Raw genomic sequence first — 26,637 nt, 5'->3', positions numbered from 1 at the left:
AGTTACTGTCAAGTAGGTTTCTGGGAGTGATTTTATTTAGTTGGGATCATTACGGGGCATCCGTAAGAATGCACAGAAGTCCATGAGTCCAATCACTGTTTTTTAATAAAGGTTCAAGACAGCTGACATTCTCTATTGTGAATGGTTTTACAAGTGTGTGTGTGGGAAAATAAACTTACTTTAAAAGTTACGCACACTCATCTATGGATTGAATACAAGCCCTTCACCGTGTTAAAGTGGAACTTGACAAGTTGCATCAAACTTTTGGGGATGGGACTAAGTTACGGCTGCCAATACTTCCCAATCCACCAATAAAAATAGAAACCAGTAACAAAATTACTAAGCCTTTTCTACAGTTACAAATAGTTACAGTTACAGTGTGTACATATAGTACATATAAGAAATACTGAAATTCTGTAGCACACTTGTTCTCCATCTGTCTGTTTAGAAATTCCTATATTTGAGACTTTTCAACATATTGTAATTACAACCCTTTCCCAGAAGCTGTGAACTGTCAGGTAAGCTCCATGTATCCTATCAGTAACAGGTGGATATCTTTGGCCCTACAAAGGGTTGGTTCAGACAGTCAGGATAGGCCTCATGACTCCCTTGGTAAAACAACGGGTTCATTCTTTGCTCCACTGCTGACCTCATTGTCTCTTTGTGGAGTGAAAATCCAGAGTTGCATTCTGCTCAGTGGTCAGACAGCTGCTGGTGTGCAGCATCTCTGCTGTGATGGAGATGAGTGGATGAGAGAGAGAGTCCGAGCAGCTCCCACCAGGAAACCCCTGGATCCAAACTACCAAAACATGGTGAGTTACTTCCAGCATGTTCAAATAGAAACATTATCTAATAATAGGCCTATGCTTTTTTTTTTTTTTTTTTTTTTATCAGTATGTGCTATATTGTGCAAGATTGAGACACTTTCTGCTTTAAATTTTCACTCTATTAGAGAATTGTATGCTAGAATGATTCTATGTGCAGGTGAGTATAAAGTATATATATGTATATATATATATATATATATATATATATATATTCTATTGTTTACAGGATAATTTCAGATCTTTAGTGACAACGAATGAATTAAATTTAGTTTATTATTTGACTGTATTAGGCAAAATTATCGTATACATATTTAAAAATAAATAAATAAAGGAAGTAGTATTTCTAAAACCAACTTATCACTGATCATCACATTGCTATTGTATTTTTTTATTTTTTATTTTTCTGGAATAGTGTTAACGGAAATTTTTATAGCAATAACCTAATATTACTACTGTGTGGAAGATCAGCAAAAGGGTAGTCACAACAAAATCATATTTAACAGTGTTATGCTCTGAATGCTCCTTTGATAGCTCATAAATTAAAACTGTGTGCTATTTTCTGAAATAGTGTATGCAAACATAGGTTTATGCAAATACAAACCTATTTAAACCGAAAACCTTTTGCATGACCTACAACCGCCTACAATTTGTCACAGATTTATATCCATAATAAAAACAAATTAAGACAAAAGATGTATTGCATTTTTTATTATGTTTGCTGTACAATTTTTGGCAAAGTCAATATGTTCATTTGTATATAAAAACAGTACAAGTAGGAACATTATTTTGAACGCAAAAGTCAATATTGGTTCATTTAATGACATCAGTACAGTACACCAGGGGCCGTATGTATAAAGCCGCTCAGAGTAAAATTTTAGTGTGTCAAAATTCTAAGAATGACGTAATTTTACTCTTATTCCTAGATTTAAGAATAAGAGTGATTCATAAAGGTTCCTAAGTGTTAAGACTAGGTCTCAGCTCCTAAATTACTTAAGAGAGCTGAAGAGGTCTCCTAACCTAGTTAGGAGTAACAAGATGGCAGCAAAGAGGAGACAAACACTTTCCTGCGAAGATATGACATATTGGGCTATATGATGATATGGAGTTGATAAAACGATACAAACAAAGTCTTTTAAAAAATTTTTTGTAACTGACAAAGTTAGAAATTGAATAACCAAAAGTCAATGCTCTAACTGCAGAAATGAAAGTAGTAATTACAATGTTTTTGGCTGGAAAATTGGAAAAATGCAGCAATGCACCGGTGATGACACTGTAAGCAGGGTCTTAAATATTGTGGCACTAACCCCACCAAACACAACGGTGGTCAAAAGAGATTTTTTACATTTTATTTATTTTTTTATGACCCCACATTTCACTTCAACCATTAAGATACAAAGGACAAAAAAAAAAAAAAAAAACACTGACCAGTGTTGCCAACTGCTTTCAATTAAAAGTAGCTAAAACTGGTCACTTAATGTTGCTAGATGACTTCATAAAGGACCATTCTTTCATCCAGAATCACTCCAGACCCTTTAGATTCACAGCTCTATGTTGGTGCTTCTTCTCTTCAGTTCACCCACTCATTTTCTATAGGGTTCAGGTCAGAGGACTGGAATGGCCAGCAGAAGCTTGGTTTTGTGCTCAGTGACCCATTTTTGTGTTGTTTTTGAGGTTTGTGTTGGGATTATTGTGCGGTTGGAAGATCCAAACATGGCCCATTATAAGATTTCTAACAGAGTCAGTCACTTAATGATTTTTTATCTGTTGGTATTTGATAGAATCCATGATGCCATGTGTCTAAACAAGATGTCCAGGACCTCCAGCAGAAATATAGGCCCACGACATCATGGGGTATATTGTACACATATTGTACGCATATTGTACGCATATTGTACACATGGGGTACTTTTTATCCCTGTGTTCACCAAACCCATCTTGAGTGTTTGCTGCTAAAAGCTCATTTTTATCTGACCATAGAAACCAGTCCCATTTGAAGTTCTAGTCGTGTCTGATAACTGAATATGCTGGAGTTTGTTTTTGGATGAGCGAGGAGAACTGTTTGACAATTTTTTTTAAGGTTTTCTGACCCCGAGACTCATTTATTTTCTCCAATTCTCCAGCTGTGGTCCTTGGAGAGTCTTTAGGACTATATAGACTGGCTGGATAATTTCATGTTCATAATCACCCTGGAGTGCTCAAAATTGTGAATATGAATGGGAATATACTTCAGAGATATTTTACTCATAATAATTTCTAGGGGTGCCAGTAATTGTGTCCAACGTGTATTTGAGAAAAACATTTATTTCATAATGATATTTCCCCCCATTTTAAATTCTTATTATCCAATGAAAGGTTAGATTTTTGTGAATTTTTTAGATCAGTGAACTCGCCTTTATGACATCATGTCGTAGCTAGCAACGGAGTCAGCCCCGCCTCCTCACTAAGATAAAAGTTTTTGTCTTTTCCTCGCTCAGAGTTGCTCTCAGGTTGGTCCTGAATAACTTTTAAGCTAAGACTCCTAGTTAGAAATTTTTAAGCTAAATTAGGAGCTCTCTGAGAGGATTCTTAGAATCTTTAGGAATACGGGCCCTGATCTCTTTTATCATGGCTTATTGTATGAATGAAAGAAAGAAAGAGACTTTATTGTCCCAATGGGAAAATTTGTCTTGGACTTAAGGTGCATTTACATTGACATTTACAATAATAATAAAACGATAAGTACAAGAAATACAACAGTACACACACACACACACACAAAACATTAAGATACTGTTAAATTATGTTTTAACATTTTAATTGCGGTAGGCATAAAATATTTTTAAAATGATTGAGCCTACACACTGGTACTCAATAATGTCTTCCAGAGGGCATCAATTCATACTCATACTGCAATGTGCAATGGGTCAGCTAAAATTTTATATGATTCCCTCACTACCGATTGTTCATATAACAACTCAAGGGACTGATTTTCTCTTTTCCCAATAGTCTTCTGTATTGCAATTTTTACCAAATGCGCAAGGTTGGACTTTGCCTGAATTGGAAGGTTACCAAACCATGCCGTGATGGAGTGCAATCTCCTTCTGAGCTGGGGTCAGAATAATCTCCTCAATCATTTTTTTGTTGTTGTATGTTTGCTTTTTTAAGGCAAACCCTGGCTTGTATATAGTTATTGTAGGCCAGGTATGTTGGCTTTGTTCTACAATAAATAAACAATCACAAAAAAAGGGCTACGTTTCCCAAAAGCATCTTAAGCCTAAATTGTCACCAACGGAGCTACGATCAACTTAGGTTTATGATGCGTTTGGGAAACGAAGCCCAGATCAGTATGTTCATACAGAAGGCTCAGTAGAGCAGTGTTGTCTGAGAATTTCACTATGAAGTTATTAGGGTTATTACAACTTGAACACTTGTAAGTATACAATGTGAACAGAATAGGACAAATTATTTCGAAATTCAAAATGACACTGGGATTGAACATATGAGTGGTTCTATTACAGAGTCTTAGCAGAGATGCTGTGGCAGTGATTGAGAATCCTGTGGTGGTCAGACAGTCTTTCCATCCAGAGAATCTGCAGGTGGACAGGATTGAGACGGGCCAGAATAATCCCACCTGGATCAGAGAGCTACAGTTTCTCCATCCAGGCAAGTCTGTTATTAACACACACCTGAAGAGACATTGGTTCCTTTAAAAGCTTTAGCAAAGGTCATTTAAAAATACAGTTTATTCTGTTTTATACTGTATTACATTGTATTATATTAGATATAGATTGTTTCAGTATTATTCTTTGTAATTCTTTGTTCTTTCTGCGTAATAGTCTTTACTCTTTGCATGTTGTTAATCTCATTGCTTTTTTGTTTTGTTTTTTTAGATATTTGTAACAACTATTATTATTTAATACAGTGTCTGGCAAAGTGTCGACCCATAAACTGGTGAGAGTGTTTGCAACTCTATTTGTACTCTGTCTGCTGGGAGGTGTTGTCATTGGAGTTTGGTTCATAGGTAAGAAGTTAAATGATTCAAAAGGTTTGGTGAAATTCATGCACTTATAATGTAAAGACACAGTAGAAACCCAGAGCACTCAAATGAAATAATTCTGCATTTAATGTCTATAATGTCTTTGTCCAGTGAAAATTCTCTTAAGGCCAAACTCAGCTCAGAGCCCTGTGAGTCTAGGAGACACCAAAGACACGTCCTTCTGCAATGTAACCGAGGACACCTCTGTGACGGACCCCAGGAAAGGTATTTGTCCCTTTATTTGCACATTTTGCAAAAACAACAGAGACCCAGCAGGTAAACAGCACAGTGGACATTCATCCAAACTCACTGGCACTATAAACAAAGTGACATAAACAATGACCAGTGAAAGCTGCACATAAACAAGAGAAGCAAACTAAAGGGAGAGGAAGTAAAAATTATGTGAAATAAAGTGGACTATGCAACTGGTATTGTAACTGATTAAAACCAAGTAACTCTGTAAAATTAGTATAGTTGAGTATATTTTTGACTAGTGTGACAATAGTTAAATTTTTTTCAACGTAATGCCCCAGTAGTGTAACTTTTACAGCAACGTTTCGAAGGAGTACTGCTGTTTTTAATGTCTGAGAAAATGGAATGATCAAACATACACCTAAACAGTCCTTTCTCTCATATTTAGCAATGGAAAGTCTGATTTATTCATCCTAAATTGTCCTCTCCTTTATATAAAAGTCTGATTAATCCTAGTGAATTGGTTTATCTTCAATGGTTTCTTGTGTAGCAAGCATTGGAAAGTTCTAGTGAATCTGTTCATTTGGACGGTTCATGTAAATAAATAGATTAAAAATTCACCCAAACATGTCTCCTGGATTGATTTGTTCCTGCAATTTCAACACATCAACAAATACATTGATTTGTAAAATATCCTCTGAACAAATTCAGTCAAAATATTGTATCGTATTAAAATATTGTAACAGCAGCCCCATTCACTTTGCTACAGAATGTTGTTTTAGGAGTGATTTTGACTGAATGGGGCTCAGTGTTTTACAGGATCAGTGCTGAGAACTCTCTTCTGGAGATCCAGCTGGAGAAGCTCCAGACGTGGCTGCCTGTATGTTACGAGCGTTGGAACTCTTCTCTGGGAACGCTTGTATGTCGACAGCTGGGCTATCTTAGGTGAGCATGCTGACAGCTGAATCACACTCACACTTGCAGCTCTCAGCACCTTTCACTTGACTAACAGCTTTGGCTGTTTTCTGTAGGTCAACCATTCATAGAGTGACAGCAGTGTTGAAATGTACTTTGAAGTCATGTTCACTTAGTTAATTCAAAACATGACGTGTACAGCATAAAGACATTTCAAGGGATATTAAAGGTGGGGTAAGTGATTTCTGGTAGCCAATGTTGATATTTAAAATCACCAAAACAAACACCCAAAAGGGTCTCGCCCCTATTTTGATAGCTCCGCCCCACACATACGTACGCAACCCAGGCAACAGTTAGTTCTGTGAAACAAAGTAAAACCAATGTTACTCACTGATTGAGAAGAAACAAAGCAACCTTGGCGTCTGATCGCAGGCCTTCCCACTCATTGAGTTTTCTCCAGCGCTGGAAAGCTGATCCGATATTTACACGGGTCCTACTTCTTGCCTTATCTTAACACCGTGTCTACACCGGATGCGAGCGGCGTGGCGCGACAAAATACTATAGAACTCATTATAATCAGTGATGCTGTCTACACTGGATGCCACGCCGCGCCACGACACGACTATTTGTGACAATTGTGACAAATTTCAAATGATTTTCAACGGTCGCTTTGTCGCGTCCAGTGTAGACAGACTTTAGCTGTTAATGTCCGTCATGTGCACTGAGCGCTCTCTCCTCAACATCATGAGTAGACACGCCCCTTACTGCTGATTGGCTACAAATTTGTTTTGGTACTGGGCCCGACTGAGTTCACTCACAAATTCTCAAAACATTCTGTCATCATTTACTACTCCTTAATGTAACTTCAAATGTGTATGGCTTCTACTGTTGAGAATTTTTTGCAGCATCATGGAGCTGTTTCCAGCTTTTTTCCATAAAATGAATGTGTAAAGTGCTGTCAAAGGGGATGAAAAGCACAGTTAATGATGATGAAATTGTAATTTTTAAATGAGCTAAAGAACATTTTGTCAAATAATCTCTCCTTTCAGATTATCAAAGCACAAAGGGGTGAATCTGACTGATATTGGGCCAAACTACACAGACGGATTTGTGCAAATCACCTCAGACCACCAAAGCAATTTGGAGAGTTTATGGCGTTTCAGGTAGTCAAGAAAAATACAAATCATGTTAACTGACATGAATTTCCAGAACAACTGTCACACTTTTTTTTTCCAGGGGAAGCTGTAGTACAGGAAAGGTGATAGCACTGAAATGTTTTGGTAAGTCTTAATATATAAATCTGAAATTATACATAATATCCATATACACTGTCTATCTGTCGCTGAGTGTTTTTCTTTTTTTTTTGCTTCATTGTAGAGTGTGGGACCAGAGCAAAGTTACCTAGGATTGTTGGAGGAGTGGAAGCCACTCTTGGCAGATGGCCCTGGCAAGTGAGTCTTTATTACAGTAACCGCCACATCTGTGGAGGATCCATCATCACCAACCAATGGATAGTTACAGCTGCTCACTGTGTCCACAAGTAAGATTCTACTTCTACAATAATTACGACTTTGGTTATTTGAGTGAATCTCACCAGACTTGTCAGAAACCCCAAAATAAGAGACGGGTTATGGGGTTGTGGTTTAAAGGAATAGTTCACCCAAATAACGAAAATTTGAAAATGTATACTTACCTTTAGGCCATCCAAGAATTTAGCATTACATCACTTGTTTACCAATAGATCCTCTGCAGTGAATGGGTGCCATTAGAATGAGAGTCCAAACAGCTGATAAAAACATCACAATAATCCACAAGTAATCCACATGACTCCAGTCCATCAATTACACATCAATTAAAGTGAAAAGCTGCATGTTTCTAAGAAACAAATCCATCATCAACTTTAAACTTGTATTAAGTCCATTATTCATAATGATGATTCCTCCAGTTAAAAAGTCCATCCCCTGTTGTCCTCTCACATCATAATCCACTGACAAATTTGTTTAGAACTGCTTTGGACTGTTTTCACTTGTAAAAGCTGCTTGACTTATACATATTTCTCTCCTGATTCAGACAAAATTACTTTTTTATTGGAGAAAGCAATATTATGAATAGAGGACGCGTATTACAGTCCGAATCAACAGTTGAAATAAATAATAATAATAAAAAAACATCTTTGATGGTTTTGAATTGATTATTAAAAACATGCCGCTTTTCACTTCACATGAAGTTAATTGATGAACTGGAGTCGAATGAATTATTGGTTTTTATCCGCTGTTTGGACTCATTCTGATGGCACCCATTTACTGCAGGTAAATTTCTCCAAAATTGTTCCAATAAAGAAACAAGGTTATCTACATCTTGGATGGCCTAAGGGTGAGTATTTAAAAAAAAAAAAATTATAGCAAATTTTCATTTTTTGTGTGAACTAATTCTTTAACCCTAAAAGTACATGTTTTTGTGAGACTCACCCACTGTAACTGTGTAGTTGTTGACAATAGTGTTGGAATGTGGTGCAGTGAATACAAAAGACACAGGATTAACCAGATGTCAGGCACTGCAGCATAATACATTATGCCACTAGTTTCAGTTTCACATTGGGTTCTGCAAAGGAATTTATTATAAGCTAATTAAGCATGTATATAATCTGATGTGCTTGTTTATTGAAGCTACAGGCTACCTCAAGTGTCCAGTTGGGTGGTTTATGCTGGTATTGTAACCAGCAATTCGGCTAAACTGGCTCAATACCAAAGCTTAGCTGTGGAGAAGATCATCTACAACAAGAATTACAACCACAGGACTCATGACAATGATATCGCTTTGGTGAAATTAAGAACTCCTTTGAATTTCTCAGGTGACGAAATATTCAGTAAATATGTCACTGTGTGTGCCATGTATTTTATAATATCTACTAGTTATTTTGGGTTTTAAATGTTCTTTACACACCCAGACACCATCAGACCTGTGTGTCTACCACAGTATGACCATGATCTACCAGGAGGAACCCAATGCTGGATCTCTGGTTGGGGATATACACAGCCAGATGATGGTACTGTTTTTCTACAAATGCATATTTAAATATGCAATACAGTTTTCCTGTAGCTCAAATAGTAGAGCATGGCGCTAGCAACGCCAAGATCATGGGTTCGATTCCCAGGGAAAGCAAGAGCTGATAAAATGTAAAAAAAACTGTAACTTGAATGCAATGTAAGTCGCTTTGGATAAAAGCGTCTGCTAAATGCATAAATGTAAATGTTAAATGCATGTATATTAACATTGTACTGTTTATAAATGTACATTACCCATTATTTTTTTAAGTGCATATACCAGAGGTTCTCAAAGAAGCACCAGTTCCTTTAATAAGCACAAAGAAATGCAATAGTTCTTGCATGTACAATGGAGAGATCACCCCTCGAATGCTCTGTGCAGGATATACAGAAGGAAAAGTAGATGCATGCCAGGTGAAGCTTCATTCTTCTCTCTCTCTTTTTCTTATTTATTTATTTTTAAATATATGAGATTTGCATAATGCATTTGTGAGAAGATGAAGTAATGACTCTACATTTATTAGGGAGACAGTGGGGGTCCTCTGGTTTGCCAAGATGAGAATGTCTGGAGGCTGGTTGGTGTTGTTAGCTGGGGAACAGGCTGTGCTGAGCCAAACCATCCAGGAGTTTATACCAAAGTGGCTGAGTTTTTAGAGTGGATATATGAGATTTTAGAGGTAAGTAAATGAAGAGACAGACATCAATGACCCTTGAAACATAAACTTAAGCTGTTAATTGAAGTACTATGTGTTCATTCTCCCTCTTAATGTCTTGATTCCTCTCCTAGAGCTACTAAAGACTGATGTTTGATAGTAGAAGAGAAGAATATCCCGACCATTTTTTTTTAAATTGTGTACTTATTTTATTTAATATATTTTATCATATAAAACCTCAACATTTACACAGAAAGGTAATGATTACATTTTGATGTCTGTACATTACGTTTAGCCTACTGTTTGTTGTGTTACTTAAGAAAATAGTGGTTTTAAAATAAATGTTTAACATTTACAACAGAGGAAAATGTGTTCTATTTTTATTCAAAAAATCCCAGAGACACTCCATCCTAAAAAAGAAAACAAGTTTTAGTTGTGTCAGATTAGTTGGTGTCATCGATATTGGAAAGCCTATTCAAGTGTATTTCATTGACGTGAATTTAGTTCTAAGAAAACCGATTTCATCAAGTCGATCTGACTCCTATTTAATCAACTGGAAAAGCTAGCGTCCTCGCTATCGCGTACACACTGTTACTTTTCTCAGCGTTGATAAGCCTGCGTCCAATCATAGTCGCTTGTGATTACACGATACGATTTAATACATTTTTTAGAGAAGGCTAGGAATCATTAGATGAATGACAAAACAATTGTACGTTGTACGTTATAGTTTATAAACGTCTTCAGTAGTCCTAAGACAAAAACCTTATATTTCATTCGTCTAGTTTTCTGATGCCCCTTGCAGCCCTGAATATTTTTAGTAAATAACGCCGTCTACCGGAAGACTGGGAACAATGCATGTGTTAGATTAGTTTCTATGGTAACCTCTGAGTTTCGAAAGGGCGAAAAGCTTGTCCTGGAGTGACTAGCTCTTTTACAAAATATTGTCGTGTAAGATTTTTTGCACCAATATACCAGTCTAAATATTGTATTTGCTAAACATCTAGTTCCAAACAGTTTTCATATTAGTTTTAGCCTTCAGCCAGTCTGAGTCCACTTTCATCGGTAGGATATTTAACTAACGTTAGCATTTCGTTTAGTTGTTACAGTACGTTAGTTTCGGTACATTTTGACCATGGAAATCCCTGACTATGATAATAAGGCAGCTCTGCAGCAGGTGAATCAGTTTTGGTCGATGTTAGATGACATGTCTCAGAATAATCCGGAGGAGTACAGGACCTTCATTGAACGCCAGTTACGGGAAGGAGCGGAGATTCACTCACCGCCGCATCCGCACGCCTGCATCCGCACTGCTCTGCTGGTAAACTACACCTTTAACCTTCATCAAGAGTCTTGACTTATTTTATAGAGCCAATCAAACAAAAATACCACTACAGCTATATAAGAGCAGTTTAGAGGCCTGGGGATTTGATTTAATTTAATTTTGACATCGTACCATGGTAAGTTAATTAATACCATGTTTCTTAAGATAATTGCATTAAATACTTTGGAGGAGGTGCAATTAAGTTCCATGATAAGCTACATGAATGTGGTAATCATTTAGTACCATGGTATTAGCTTCTGATATTAGTTTGAAATCATAATTTCTGAGTATGGTCTAGAAAAAAAAAACTTTATCTATTATTACTTTTTTAGGTACCAAAGGAAGGAATATTGTACATTAACATGTGCAGCTGGAAACGTGTTCCAGCGCCCACTTCTTACAGTGATCCTGTTCCTGTGTGTGGAGGACGATTGGAGACAGTGACTGAGGAGAAAGGTACAAAAACTCCATCTCATGCTTGACCATTAAAATTATTAAAACAGTTCCAATCAAATCAAAATACTCACTTTTTAGGTGGCATTTGTTCCATGCATTGGTTCATAGTCTTGTATTCCACTCACCAATTAACCTACTTGATTTTCTCCTTGATTAACTTCCTTTCTCCTTAGACTTGATTCTTAAACAACTTGTATTAAGACAATTTGATCTCCTGTGTGTTTTACAGAGCAATACAGTGTTGTTGATGTGGCCTTCAACCCTGAGGTTCTGCAGATGGCAGAGAAAGACAAAGATGAGAAAGAGAAGCTTCACCTACTTGCTCTGAATTTCATCCAGCAGCAGCACAATCTAAATCTGTCCCAGCACTACAAACTCACCAAAGACCAAATCAAAGGCAGAATTCAAGATATGAAGCTGCGTCTCATCGCACCACAGACATGCAAATCGTCTGCCAAAAGCCCACAATGTGAACCAGGTAAAATGCACATACTTTTGAAACTCGGAGACAGTTGGAGCTTCGTCTCATAATGAAGTGATTTTGAGTGATTCTACCTCTCTTTGTAGCCCCATCACTCCTGCAGCAGATCTCCTCACTGCGGCTGGCTGAGAGTAATGAGGACTCAACCATCCAACTGAACATAGAGCAGGAGAATAAACCAGCCCGATCAGGTCTCATTGAAGTGATTTCCAGCACAGAATCAGAACATTCGCAGTCACAACAACAACCCAAGCATCATCTCACAGTCTGTCCTGATGGCAGTGGCTCATCTAGGAGCCTGCAGCTGAGTGTTGAACTTCCTGGGGTGAGATCTGTGTCACAGTGCCAGCTCAGCATCTCTCAGGTCAGTGTTCCCAGTATGTCAACTGTGCGGGGTTTAATTACAAAACAGTTTTATTATTTTATTTTATCGTTTTTTTTTTTTTCTGTTATCCTCTTGGAAGTAAATTGAATTTTCCATAGTTCTGGTTTAACCTTTGCACAGGCCGTATATTGTACTGTAAGTTTTTTGTTTGTGCTGTGCACTCAATAAGGGGTTGGTTTTTATTATTTAGGGTGATATTCTCCTGGAAGTAGAAGACCTTTATTATCTTCATCTTCATTTTCCTGAGTTGGTCAAGGAGGAGACATGCACTGCAACGTTTCATAAGAAGAAACAAATTCTAAATGTTACAGTTTCTGTGTTATGAGAAGACAACTCTTATTTATCCAGAAACTGAGAATATAAACACTATATTTGTATTACCGACTGTTGTCAAGATCATTAATCATGCAATGAAATTCACAGTTACATCAATAATTATACAGTATGCATCATTTTTGGCTTCAATGGGTATATTTTGTTCACAGACATCTGTTCTTAAAATTCTAAGACCATTATAGAGATTAAATAGGGATGCACCAAAATAAATTCTGTTATAAGCCAACAATTATTTCATGTTATTGCTGTTAAAATAAAATTATTAATTTTAATAATTATTTGATGTTAAATTTCTGTATTATTTTGTTTAAATAATAAAAAAAATATAACACTAAAAACTAAAATCTCTAATTTTAAGGTGAATTTAGACATCACGTCATAGTAAAGTACAGTGTGAAAAAATGATATTCATTTCATAGATTTGCTGAAGTAAATGTTAGTATGGAAAATGAGTACAAACTAAAAAAAAAAAAGAAATCCATATAAATTAAATATCCAATACCAAAAAAAAGTGTAATATCAGCAGATAGCCAGTATGACACACAAAACGCCTCCATCTGTGCACTGAAAGCCTTTAATAAAAGGTGGGCAAGTGTCAACTGCATTTGCATTCACAACACAGATACCAAACAATATGAACAGACATGCAAATTTGATAGGAAAAGTACAATCATTTTCAAAAGGAATATTTCAATATGTTCAAATGTTACAAATTTTTACAAACAAAGTGGTCCCTGCTTTTACCACCCCTTATTTTCAAAGGATAGTCAAGAAAGGTTGACATACATTTTAGTGAAAAATATATTACTGTGAATGTGTGGACATTTTTGATGATATGTTTTCTTAAAATGGCATTTTTTCTGGCAGGACAATACATGCACACAATGTGTGATATGCTTGTCACAGTTTGGCAACTAATGCAACATATTTATTATTTGTCACTGCACAAGACACATACAGTTTTAAATAATCTTTTCTTGGTCACTTATCACAATGGCATTGCTGATATACTAGTTTTTGCAAAACAAAATGTAACCTCAATACACTCAATAAACAATCTGTATTTAGCTGTAAACCTTTTTAATAACCTTAAAAAAACATTCTTCTTTCATTCTTAAATGCATATATACTATTTTACAAACACGTGCCTGCTGTAATGACATAGTGAACTGGTTCAGTGAAATTCACAGTTAGGACAGGACAAAGGCTTCAGAGTATTGCAGGGATGAGGTATATGTAGGGTAAAACATACATTCTGAATGGATTGAAACCCTCATGCTCTATCTCCCCTCTCCATGATCCTCCTCCACCCATGCAACGATCTTCCCTTCCCATCCAGGAATAACAGCATCGTCTTGGAACACCTGAAAGATGCCACACATTTAGAGAAAGACCTAGACCAATCGCTACTGACAGGGACGATTCTAGGATTTTCATTTTAGGGGGGCTCAGCCCCCAATGAGGGTATAATAATAAAAAATAAATAAATATTTACAAAAAAATTGATTGAAAATTTGTACAAAAAATTGTAGAAACGTTCTACATAAATTCAATTCAAACAATAAAAATTATTTTTTTTAATTAATACAAAACACACAATGTTTCAATCTCTGTCAATCACTCTGATATGCAATTAAAATGAGTGCACTGACTGAGTGCTGTCGGTCACTGTCTTTAATCATTTCTATGCATAACTGTATGGTAGTTAATGCCACATGCACTGTAATATTATGTTCTATATTGAAAGCTAAATTTTCAAATGAAAATAGCAATAACGTGATCGTTTTATAAAGTCATCATATGTGTTAAGGGCTTTCGCTGAAGGAAACAGCTGTGGTGTGATGAGTGGTGAATGCAGCGAAAACTTTACAGTAGATTGGAAACCGATTGCTCTCCCATGACTTTTTGTAAACTGTATTTATGACAAAGAACTGCATAGATGTAGATACTATAACAATCTATCGATAAACACCATTGATGGGAATAACGGCGTTATAAATAAACGGCGTTACTAACGGCGTTATTTTTTCAGTAACGAGTAATCAAACGAATTACTGTTTCCCCCGTTACAACGCCGTTACCGTTACTGACAATAAAATGTGGCGTTACTATAATTTATTATAATATTATTATCATTGAATTTTTCAGTTTTTTGAATGGACGCACAGTGTAGCTGTATTTGACTTACCGTAAACTCTAGTAGGCGCACGGCTCGCCGTCGTTTTCTCACACGCGCAAAGAAAGATACAGAGCGAGATTTCATAACATCTTTCATAACATGCAGAATTGACCCGCTACATGTAAACGATATTCTTTGTTGTATTTTCCTGTCAAAATAACGGAGTTCCTTTTTGAATTCTTCAGCTTTTATCTAATAATTTCATTCTAATTACTAAAGTTCTATCATCATATAATGCTAAATTATCATAATATCATATTATAATGCTTAACTGACTGATGCTAAGTGTCAGATATTAAAAAAAAAAAAAAAAACTGTACCATTTTACAAACATAAGCTTTATATATATATATATTTACTTGATAATATTTACAATAATATATTGAAATTGATAGGTGTCTCTCACACTGTCCCACAGAAATATTAAAATAGATTAGTGTACAATGTTTTATAACAATAATTTATTCTATTTAGTGTCCATTTCATTCATTTAATATCGGGGGCACCCAAGTTATTTGACATATTTGAACTTTTCTTTTTTTTTTTTTTAAAGTAACGCAATAGTTACTTTCCCTGGTAATTAGTTACTTTTATAATGATGTAACTCAGTTACTAACTCAGTTACTATTTGTGAGAAGTAACTAGTAACTATAACTAATTACTTTTTTAAAGTACGTGCCCAACACTGATAAACACACACCTTGTCCTCTCCTCTGCCTCACCGCAGTCTGTGGATTGAAGAACGCGCAGAAAGATGGGGAGGAGCCGAAGTCTGCTGCCGTTTTCATTTGAAATTTAAAGGGGAAGAATCGCAAGATTTTTAGGGGGGCTGAGCAGAAATTTAGGGGTGCTAAAGCCCCCCTAAAAATGGCCTAGCGACGCCCATGGCTACTGATATGCTGGAGTATTAAATTACTCCTGATTGGTTGTGATTTTACCTCTTCCTTCACCGTTCCAAACTCTGGATCCAGAGATTTGAAGTGATATCTGAAACTGCCATGTCTATCCACAGCCGCCTTGAAATCCTGTAGCGTAACCTCCCCCAGCCTGTCGATAAATAGTTCATATTTAGATCAGGAAACTTATGGATTAAATCTCTATACAATGATGTTGTGATGTCGTTATTGCTGTCACCTCTTAGGGATGTTGACTAGGAAGGGTGTGAGAGAGCGATCTGTGTAGTAGAGTACTTTGGTTGAGGCTGCCACACTGAGAACAGGGCTACTGTGAGAATGAGCTATCTCTGGAAAAACAATAACAAGCATTGAAAGGCATTGCTCTTCTGCAAAGTAAAATTGAATGTTAAATTTGTGAGCAAATCATTGTTTTGAGTCAGTCAGGTTACAGAAAAGCCAATCATTGGTCTAAAAAGTTAGACCCTGCATGAATTTCTAGCAGAATAACATTGAAGTGACCTACTTGAGCTTGACGGCCATGATTCTCGGTCTGTGTGATTGGCTTTTCGTCCAGGAGACCTGGTTGAACCCTGTGGTGGTACAAAGGTTGTAAAGCTGGCATGAAATGAAAATTTATCCTATTTTCTAAGTTTATGTTACAGAACTTGTGAACAATTTATCTGTCCATATATTTTTAAATATTTTGACCTTGTAATGTTTGTTCAAAAATAACTAAAATGACAGACTTCTTTCTGGTGATGTATGCAGGACTTATCCAAAGACTTAAGATATACAAAGATGGTGCACTCACATTACTTATGAATGGGAGAAAACTCAATGTGCAATATGGAGGAATAAGTCCTGCCTTCTAAATAAAAGAGCCATTCGCAAATTGGTAAAGTCGTTGTGTCATTGCAACTGCCATTAGGGTCTAATCCATTCAAAGGGCTTTCCCTACAGAGAAAGATCTATAAAGGGCGTAAGGGTGTATATGCATCATGTTGCCGAGCCAATTAGGACTTAAAAAAATTAACCTGAGCAAAGAATCATGGGAATGAAGTATCCATCAGTACACTTCGAAATCCATCATTCCAAATGGCCCTTTGAAGTGGCAAGTTTAGAGCACTTTGGTTTGGAATGACCCTTCAATGTTAGATTGTTCTTACTCCGTAGTGCCCTTTTAGGCTGGCAGATTTATCTTAACTGGAAAGCTAGGACAGTCAGTGTTCTGAAACGCGCGCTTAGGACTACATTGTCGGTCCATCCTGAAATTTGAGCTTTTTATGCTATTTGAGCATAAGAAACAACATTTATGGGAATGGTTCACCCCAAAATGACAATTCTGTCATTTACTCACCTTCATTTAATTAAATACCTTCTTCAAAATATCTTCTTTTGTGTTCAACATAAGAAAGAAATGCATACAGTAAACGATGACAACATTTTCATTTTGGCGTGAACTATTCCTTTAATGTCAGTTGTTGCTGATCTGAAATATGTGATTTAAATGTGAGTGTGGCAAGCAGTTAAGAACCAAAATAGCTGTTACAATATATAGCCCAGTAAACCCTCCTTGATATCTGGCAACCGCACACATAAAAGCTTGCGTAGTAGAGGCGTGTAGAGCAGTCCGCAATATTTTGTCTCCTTTTTCTGATGAAAATAAAAGAGGTTTTAGGTGAAGTTTTTTTTTTTTTAAATACATTTTAGTCTCGTATTTTTCATCAATGAAATTGCATGTTGATATAGTCATAGTTATCGTTTATTGACCTTATTGTCGTCTCCTCTTCGTCTCATCTTAGTCAAAGGAAAAAAGCTTGTCAACAAACATTTTTCATCATAGGCCCTGTCCCAAATGGAACATTTCATGTGCACTTTCGGTCTTGCGGACTAACAATGGCCACCGTGTGCGTGTGTCCGTTAAGTCCACGAGACTGTAGGGTGTCCCATTCTTCATTTTAGCGTTTGCAGCAGACTTCTACCCGACAGTCAAAGCGGCATTACGTCACGAAAGTGCGGACTCAGAGGAAGACTGCGAGGGTTTAGTGTGCCATTTGGGACAGGGCCATAGTTTTCGAGCTTTTCGAAACTCAGAATCAGTTAAACCATTGCATCACAAAATGAATCACTGTTTCAAAGCGCTCCAATCAGATCGCGCATTGTGAATCTTTTTGGATTCAGATCGGAACTTCGGAGCACGTATCCCAAATCATTTGATTTAGACCAGAACTTCGGAGCGAGTTCGTGAATCACTATTCAAATCTTAACTTCGGAGCATGAATCGCAAATCATTTGATTTAGATTGGGATTTCGGAGTGGGTTTGTGAATCATGATTCATTGAACCAAGTCCCTGTATTATACTTCAAAGTTGGATGGACTTCACAATACAAGAGAATATCTGTCGCTACTTCCGTGTCATAGCAACTTTAGTGCATAAGGCAGAATTGGATACAGGTAATGGTTGGCCTTGCCTTTCTCTCCTGCCTTTTCTTGTTCTCTGTGGTGTGGAGGCGGTCCACCAGACTGGCTACACCCTGCTCCAGTGTGTCCAGTGTGTGGTGCTGCGGGTCATGACCGCTGAAACTGTCCCTCAGACTGCGCAGAGCATCTCGCACAAGCTGTAGCTCGTCCCCCTGACACACACATCCAGCCAAAACCAGAGAACAAACAATACACACATTTATAACAAATTGAGCAAATTCTTTTTAAAATGAAGAATGACATGACTCACTATTCTGTGTTGGAAAACAGCGGAGGATGTGTCCATCATGTGACTGTAGCCATTATTCTCACAGCCTGACAACTGAAGCAGACAATTTGGTATTGTTAATGTAGAACACTTCAAATTTACTAATTACAGTAATCCACATTTGATGGGAATCAGAGAATGTCTAAGAAACACAAAGCTAAAAACATTTAGGAAGGTCAGGAGACTGTTGGTGTGCTATGGCCCCCTCTAGTGGAATAGATTATATCTACAGCGCGTTTATGTGTTATCACAATATACAAATGTTGGTAGGATGTACAAATATTGCATAAATAGGCCCCATTTTGCCTGTAGTAGTTCATTCAGTTACCCTATGATAGCTTTCGCTTATCCTGCGCAGTGCATCATCCAGTTTTGACTGCTGCTGCTGAAGAAGTCTGTCTTTCTGCCCGAGTTCTTTCTGCATGTGACAAAAAGTATTTTCATGAATGTACTATAGACCAGCGGGTTGCCAAAAATTGCAGCAAAACCTGCAGAGAATTAACGTGAACACTGAATGGATTAGGATGAATTTGCCTACTTTGTATTCAGTCAGCAATCTGTTTCGTTCGCTCAGCTTCCTTTCTAGTTCCACCTACAAAAAGTAAAAAAGAATACTGAATAAACCTTCATATATTTGACACATTTATAAAGAAGGATCAAATGCATTTGCATGTATTTTTTATTATTTCTACACATTTTAATTTAGAGTTGATGTCAGACTCACATTCTGTCCCTCCAGCTCCTCTCTGTCCATGCTGGATCTGAGCAGCTCCTGTTTGAGCTGCAGCACTGAGTCTTCCTGCACAGACATTCTCTGCTGCAAGGCATCCTGGGTAGACAGATGGACACAGGAACAAACCTTAATTATCCCAAATGGCGACAAATCTGGTGTACACTGCAAAAGCTAAAGAAGTGAATAATTATCCACACTTTTATATTATAATAATAATTTTCACATGGTCTCACCTTAATAGCCTGCAGATTACGTGACTCCTGCTTGTATCTTAAAAGTTCTCTCTGCAAAAAAAAAAAAAAAAAAAACACATTACAACTCTCATTCAACACAAACTGCAGTATATTTAGCTCTATTTTTTTTAAATATCTATCTATCTATCTATCTATCTATCTATCTATCTATTATATGCATCAGTAATTTTTGATTATCAATAATAATTTTTTTCAGTGATTTAATTTACCTTCAGATCTAAGGACTCCTCCATACTCTGGTCCAGACGACTGCGGATTAAAATCTTCAATAGCAGGATAAAACAAATGTGTCATTATTACCATAATAGACTGTGAATGAGACATGCACAGTTTCTCACATTATTCCTAGGAAAGCACAGAAAAGCAGAATGATGGATTACCAGCTGTTGCTCTGAGCTGGTACTGTCTCCAAAACTCAGAGTAGATGTCTGCTCGTCCTCAGGTAGAGACCCATGCAGCAGTAAGGCCTGAATAAAGATGTGTACAGTGAGCATGAGGTTTCTAAAGCACTGAGGTATTGTGAGTAAAACTAGACCGCTCGCTGTGAACATATGCTGTTGAACCAACAGTCGTCCAAACAACAGGCATGTGATCAGCCTCGGATGCTGTTTGATGATTAGACTAACCCGCTTCTCTTTAAAGCTGTATCTTTCTTATCAGTCTCCTTATTATCTGGATTTTTATCTCTCTTCTAGTTGCATTAGATAAGATATCGTATACAAAAATGTGGATACCGTTGAAATAAAAGCAGCCTTTGAAAATGATAGTGGTGGTAATTGCATTTTAATTTTTTTTTAATTCTTTTTTATATTAATATTAAAATATTAATAATTTTATAGCATTATATTAGCATATGTATTATAAATACACAGTTAAATCATATTTTATTTTGGGGTCTGTAAGTTTTTTTTTTTTTTTTTTTTTAATATTAGTTTCAAAACATATATTTATATTTCATATTTAAATTGTATAATATTTGTATAAAATGTAGTTCATTCCTGTGATGCAAAACTGAATTTTCAGCATCATTACTCCAGTCTTCAGTGTCACATGATCCTTCAGAAATCATTCCGATATGCTGATTTGCAAGAATTATTTCTTATTATTATCAACGTTGAAATCCAGTTATACTGTGTAAAACGGTGAAAGTGATACATTTTCTTCAAGATTCTTCAATAAATAGAAAGTTCAAAAAACAGTATTTCTTTTTAAATACAAATCTTTTGTAACGTTGTCTTTTACTGTCACTATTTATCAGTTTTAATGCGTTCTAATTTTAATGCAGAACAAAGGAAACAAAATCTTACTTTCCGTGACTTGAAAGGTATCATATTTTTTGTATGATTTGACATAAAAAGCCTGCTGTCGCAAAAACACCCATATTCAAATGTGTACAATTAACTCACCTGAAGCCTTGTCACCATTTTCCTGGTCTCCTGCATCTCCTTCTCCAGCTGTTCCTGCTGGGCACATAGCTGTTCCTCCCATGTGCTGCTTTCCTCTTTCCCAGGATGCTCTGGGCCAGGAAACGGCTCGGTGGCTGAGGATTTCACTACATCCTCTTCAAAGGAAACAAATACAACAAAATATAAGAAAAGTATAGAAAATGTATAGAAAGTAGGGCCAAGTAGGAAAAACAACCTACCTAGGCTTTGTGGTTGCTCCGTGTGGTTTCCCACTAGCTCTCCTGAATCTTCAGATTTGGCAATAATATACTCCTCCTTGGGTGTGTGTGCTGGACTGGATGAACTGAGACTGGAGAAATGTTGCAGAGAATCAGTGAAGAAGATAACCATTTGAATAGTCCTAATTATCATGCAACCACCTGGAGTAATTTGATTACAATGAAAGCCTTTTGTGTACGTAAGGTGTATTATGTTCACTTTAATCGCATGTAACTGAACTAAAAAATAGGGAAATTCCAGTTACAACAGACATGTCAGCATTCTCATCCAGGTTTTCAGTTTCAAACCACACTAATACAGTTCCAGAGCATTCCTAAGCCACATGTCATTCATCTGTTTTCAGTAAAGATGAAATGAGAGACTCTATCTCCAACACCCCTAGCCGTTCCTCTGGAATGGGAATATGATATTGAAGTTGAGATAATTCGAACAAAAAAATGAAGACAGAATGAAATCTGTCGCACAGAATAAGACACAAAGCAGCTCTCTCAGTTGATTAGCGTCATCAATTCAGTCTTGTTTGCATAAACTGATAATGACATTTTGATAAGGACTATTAACCAGGATTACATCTTCTTGATTAAGCTTCTGAAAATGACTACATAAAGGGATGTGTACACAGGCATGAAATTACAGCAGAATGCTGCTCTGAGGGGTGTCATGTTACTGAATGTTGGTTATTTATACAATGAGGAACGTGCTGATTTATAGTAAACCATTCCAGATATAAAATATATTCATTTCAAACCATACATATCGCACTGTACTTTACATTCACAATGCATTACAGACAATTGTTTTGTTTATTTGCGACAGAAACAGAAATTAGTTTCATAACCCATTTTATTTTGTTCCAAGCTGTGGGGATGAAATAAGAAGACGTTTCAGTAACTCTCTCTGCAGCTTGCATGATTACACCAATTTGTAATGTTACGTTATTGTCTTTGTGAGTGAATTATTGAATTGTTCACTCAACCATTTCATTCAAATCACTGATTCATTCAGGAACAAAACAGCTAAATGTCTTTGTGAATGAGTCATTGAATCATATACTCAACCAATTCGTTTCAAACAATGATTCATTTAGGAACAAACCGCTGAATGTCTTTCTGAATTAATCACTGAATCATTCTCTCAACTGCTTTGTTGAACACTACTTTATCTAGTAAGGCCAGTATTGTGGGTTTTGCTCGGAGATAAAATAGACAAAGTAACTGCCAATATATTATTCTAAATTAACTTCTTGTCTATTGAACTGTTGCAATCTGGATGTCACATTAACACTTTCAAACCAAGCTGCTTATTATAGGTCAACATGGCGAATTCGGATTGCGAAATCTGTGTTGGGATGAAATTTCTTTTTAAAATGGCTGGAATTTGCCCTTAAAAATTTGCCAAAATGTAAATGGTGTTTGCACCTTTAGGGTCATTCACTCAAAATGTGTTTTTTACATGTAAACATGCATGTGTGCTTTCATGCACAAGACACTGAATTATAAAGTTAAAAGAAGTTCAACATTTACAAAGGACACGTCTCAAGTGTCCTTTGTAAACGTCTCAAGATTTACGTCTTTTTTTATTCATCTACCCTGTGTCTCGCGTTTTTCAATGCAAAATCATGTTCTGTGTAAATAACCTCTAAGCCATGCTGTTACGAATAACATCACTCTTACTCGTGTGATATTCCATGAATATCCATTGCCATACCATATATTACAAATTCCTACTTACTGTTTTCGAGGCTGGTCCAAACAGACCAAGTAGCCTGTTTTATAATAAATGAATGACTCTAACACAATGAAACATTTACAAGTGAGAACACTTGTATGACCTCTTTATGATGTACTGTGTATCAAAAACCCATATAACTGTTAACACATCAATGTGTGGATAGTGGATTCATATATCTGAGCATCTACAGAGCATGCAGATGGCACTGACCATATTGAAGCCAGTGATTCCCGGTTGCTAGGTGATTTCACAATAGCAGGCAACACCCACACATCAATCTCATAGGCACGATTGAGACATACATTCAGAGGGAGAGTTATAATATTCATGTACAGCCACATATAATAGCACATATTGGAGTCAAATGAAGAAAATGATAGACAATAGTACGAATCTGATTTCCTAGGACATCCAAAATGGAATGGGATGGAAGATGGACACAGGAAAGAAAAATGAGAGAGGGAGCTTTGGAATTTCATTCATACCATTTCATTTGTTTGGCTCCCATGATGCTATTTGCCCTTTTAACCTCCCATTCTGATCCAGCCCAACCCGTAGGGTTCGAGGAAGCAGCAGTGTGTCATCAACATAGCAGACGGCACAGTGCCGGTCCAAAGGGTGTGCACAGCAGAGACCCGCTCACAAATCCCAGTGTCCACGTAGCTGCCAGTCTAGTCTGATGGAGATGATGACGGAGAACAGATCCCAGCCCATGCGAATATCCCGGTCCGTGTGAACCCAACCTGCTTGTTTGGCAGGTCTTCCTTTGGACAGTGCTGTAAACCCAGATTAAATGGGTATTCCCACAGACTCAACGTTGAAAATCCCGATCAGAGGCAGCATGTGTTTCTGTGATAAGAAGCATGAGGTAATCCTGTTTTCAGTTCTGAGCCACAACAGGGGAGAGAAGAGCTTTTGAATGGTCTCCCGTCCCCCTTCTTGAATCTCTACAACATCTTCTGTGACTCCTGTTTCTCATTCTCCCTGTTTTTGTGCCTCTTTCGAGGCAGTTTTAAGGTAGTTTTTTTCTGCCCTACTGTTTCTCTTCGCTCCTCGTCTTCCCCTCCCTTGTTCCTTTTTTCTTCAGGAGTCAGACATGGTTCAGCCCGGCTCTGTTTACCCTCCCCTCCTCCATCTTCACCCCTCCCTTTCGCACAGAGCAGTGGGCTCCGGGATGGAGGGGGGTGGGTGGGTATGGGCGTCTCCAGTAAACCATGCTGACTGGATGTGTCCTCTGTGTGAAGATGACACACTTTAAATAACCAGTTTCATAAAAGCAAAAACATGTAGGTTATAATTAGTGCTGGTTTCACAATGTGAATTGCATCTTATACTATTGTATTATGGCAAAATGAGGGCGTGAATGTGTGTGTGTGTGTGTGTGTGTGTGTGTGTGTGTGAAAGTCAGAGAGAAAGAGGACGTTGAATATGACCACGTCAGCTCAAAATCAGAGAAAATCATACTGTTCCAACACACCGTCTCCAGTGATGATTACTGAATGTGTTAATAGAATTGTTAATGATATTTGTTACAGTGAAAAAAAAAAAAAAAACCTGGTGTTTAATTTGAAACAATTTTAACTTGTAAGTGGCTTGTAAATTTCATAAATAATTACAAAGAAAAGGTAACTAACACACTGAATTAAATTTAGTAGAAAGTAGAAAAACTGAAGCAATCTTTATTTACCAAAAAAAGCTCAAGAAAGAAACAGTGCAGTTACAGAGATATACATTTTACTTTATACATTACATCTATGTTTTAATAAAAAAGTATCCACTGACATGGTTATGCGTGTCATGGTTATCCCTAAATGGCTACATTCCCGGTTTGTGCGGAACAGGATGATCATATTGGCAGTGGATTTGGAGTGGAATTAGAAAAACCTATTACTGCAAGAGATTACTGAGAGAGTTAAGGCCAGTGGTGGGAAAGCTCCTATGTATGTAAATGTAGCTTGGTAAAGTTACAAGCTACTTATATTTCAGAGAAGTTAAACCACAGTCAGACTGCAGTTTTGTTCATTGTCTAACCACTTACATTTGAACTTCCCCCCATCTTGCCACTGCATTCGTAGATGTCATAATGAACATGTACATGGATATAATATATAAATATAACTACACTATGTTGAACAAAGAATACATAGAATTCATCTGTGCATGATATCGTTTGTGCTATATTGTAGAAATAGGCTACATGACTGTGTACTGTGCTACATATTAGTATGCACTGTTAAGTAGTGTATGCACTAGTTTTTGGCATACGTAGCATATTAGTATTTGTTTTTACAGTATATACTGAAGCTACTTTGCATGTACTTCTGAAACTTATCTGGTACAACCTCCGTTTTCTCTGGTTATGTAACACATTTAAAAAAATCATGTTTCTAGAAAGTCAACTTTTATTAAAACTCCATCTTGTCATTTGTGAATTACCCCTTTAAGACATTTCTGCTGCACTTATGATAATGCTCCTAAAACAGAATGATTTATTTTTTGTGATTCCAGAAGATTCAAGATTATGATTTGGTATGTTATTTATTGAGGGGAAAATATGATTTCAGTTTACATTTTTTGTGCCTTTAATTCAGTTTTTTATTATCATTTTTTAATTCATTCATTTAATTAAATTAATTATTTTAATTAAATAAGATTAGGTCATCTTGTAGCACTCTTGCACATTTGCTGAGGCCTTATGCTATATTTTATTTCCCTATTTTATTTAGTATAACCAATAACACTGTGATATGTGTATTTAACTTCACAAAAATAACTTTTTTTCTCTCTGTTTTTTATGACTGGGTGAATATGGTTTTGAATGAGTGAACCAATTATCTAGAATTAATCAGACACACACTCAGTGTTCCTTAATGCAATGGTGTATACAGTCATGGCCAAAAATATCAGCACCTTTGGTAAATATGATCAAAGAAAGCTGTGAAAATTAATCTGCATTGTTAATCCTTTTGATCTTATATTTAAAAAATTCACAAAAATGTAACCTTTCATTGGATAATAAGAATTTAAAATGGGGGGAAATATCATTATGAAATAAATGTTTTTCTCTAATACACATTGGCCACAATTAATGGCACCCATTTATTCAATACTTTTTGAAACCTCCATTTGCCAGTTTAACAGCTCTAAATTTTCTCCTATAATGCCTGATGAGGTTAGAGAACACCTGACAAGAGATCAGAGACCATTCCTTCATCCAGAATCACTCCAGACCCTTTAGATTCACAGCTCCATGTTGGTGCTTCTTCTCTTCAGTTCACCCACTCATTTTCTATAGGGTTCAGGTCAGAGGACTGGAATGGCCAGCAGAAGCTTGGTTTTGTGCTCAGTGACCCATTTTTGTGTTGTTTTTGAGGTTTGAGTTTGGATTATTGTACGGTTGGAAGATCCAAACATGGCCAATTATAAGATTTCTAACAGAGTCAGTCACTTTTTTATCTGTTGGTATTTGATAGAATCCATGATGCCATGCGTCTAAACAAGATGTCCAGGACCTCCAGCAGAAATATAGGCCCACAACATCAAAAATACAGCAGTATATTTCATTGTACACATGGGGTAATTTTTATCCTTGTGTTCACCAAACCCATCTTGAGTGTTTGCTGCTAAAAAGCTAATTCTTTAGGGTCACATTTTATATTAGGTGGCCTTAACTACTATGTACTTACATCAAAAAATAGGTACAATGCACTTATTGTGTTCATACTGTATTGCAAAACTGTATTGCTGCTATTGAGGTGGGATATGGGTAAGGTTAGGGACAGGT

General features: G+C 36.7%; 3 protein-coding genes across 8 annotated transcripts; 2 read left to right on the top strand and 1 right to left on the bottom strand.

The window, feature by feature from the left end:
* Positions 1-527: 527 nt before the first annotated feature.
* Positions 528-9,879, top strand: tmprss5 (transmembrane serine protease 5). The gene is made up of 13 exons (XM_058799400.1): positions 528-812; positions 4,325-4,469; positions 4,729-4,827; positions 4,954-5,067; positions 5,844-5,979; positions 6,999-7,112; positions 7,186-7,229; positions 7,327-7,489; positions 8,616-8,800; positions 8,897-8,995; positions 9,265-9,407; positions 9,518-9,670; positions 9,781-9,879. Exons 1-13 carry the CDS (start codon positions 528-530, stop codon positions 9,787-9,789), a joined length of 1,689 nt encoding a protein of 562 aa, XP_058655383.1. The 3' UTR covers positions 9,790-9,879.
* Positions 9,880-10,511: 632 nt separating this feature from the next.
* pih1d2 (PIH1 domain containing 2) lies at positions 10,512-12,751 on the top strand. The gene is made up of 5 exons (XM_058745632.1): positions 10,512-10,964; positions 11,300-11,423; positions 11,653-11,901; positions 11,991-12,268; positions 12,480-12,751. The coding sequence occupies exons 1-5, from the start codon at positions 10,779-10,781 to the stop codon at positions 12,612-12,614; spliced, it is 972 nt and encodes a 323-aa protein (XP_058601615.1). The 5' UTR covers positions 10,512-10,778; the 3' UTR covers positions 12,615-12,751.
* Positions 12,752-13,171: 420 nt separating this feature from the next.
* Positions 13,172-23,962, bottom strand: dixdc1a (DIX domain containing 1a). 6 transcript variants are annotated; one of them, XR_009266175.1, is made up of 15 exons: positions 23,339-23,962; positions 21,083-21,192; positions 20,844-20,998; positions 19,818-19,904; positions 19,647-19,700; positions 19,417-19,467; positions 19,175-19,279; positions 18,989-19,042; positions 18,779-18,868; positions 18,433-18,504; positions 18,173-18,358; positions 16,224-16,290; positions 15,939-16,047; positions 14,814-15,851; positions 13,172-13,989 (listed from the first exon to the last, which is right to left on the bottom strand). XR_009266175.1 is itself a non-coding variant. In XM_058745626.1 (15 exons), exons 1-15 carry the CDS (start codon positions 23,359-23,361, stop codon positions 13,906-13,908), a joined length of 1,356 nt encoding a protein of 451 aa, XP_058601609.1. In that variant the 5' UTR covers positions 23,362-23,962; the 3' UTR covers positions 13,173-13,905. The 6 variants fall into 6 exon arrangements, 5 of the variants coding, with proteins under 5 accessions (XP_058601609.1, XP_058601610.1, XP_058601611.1 ...); XM_058745626.1 differs by having other exon boundaries at positions 13,173-13,989; positions 15,743-15,851; XM_058745627.1 differs by having other exon boundaries at positions 13,173-13,989; positions 15,743-15,851; positions 18,173-18,352.
* Positions 23,963-26,637: the final 2,675 nt, after the last annotated feature.

This window comes from Onychostoma macrolepis, chromosome 15 (assembly GCF_012432095.1).
Source record: "Onychostoma macrolepis isolate SWU-2019 chromosome 15, ASM1243209v1, whole genome shotgun sequence".
Classification (NCBI taxonomy): Eukaryota; Metazoa; Chordata; class Actinopteri; order Cypriniformes; family Cyprinidae; genus Onychostoma; species Onychostoma macrolepis.
This window is presented reverse-complemented; position numbering and strand designations above follow the sequence as displayed.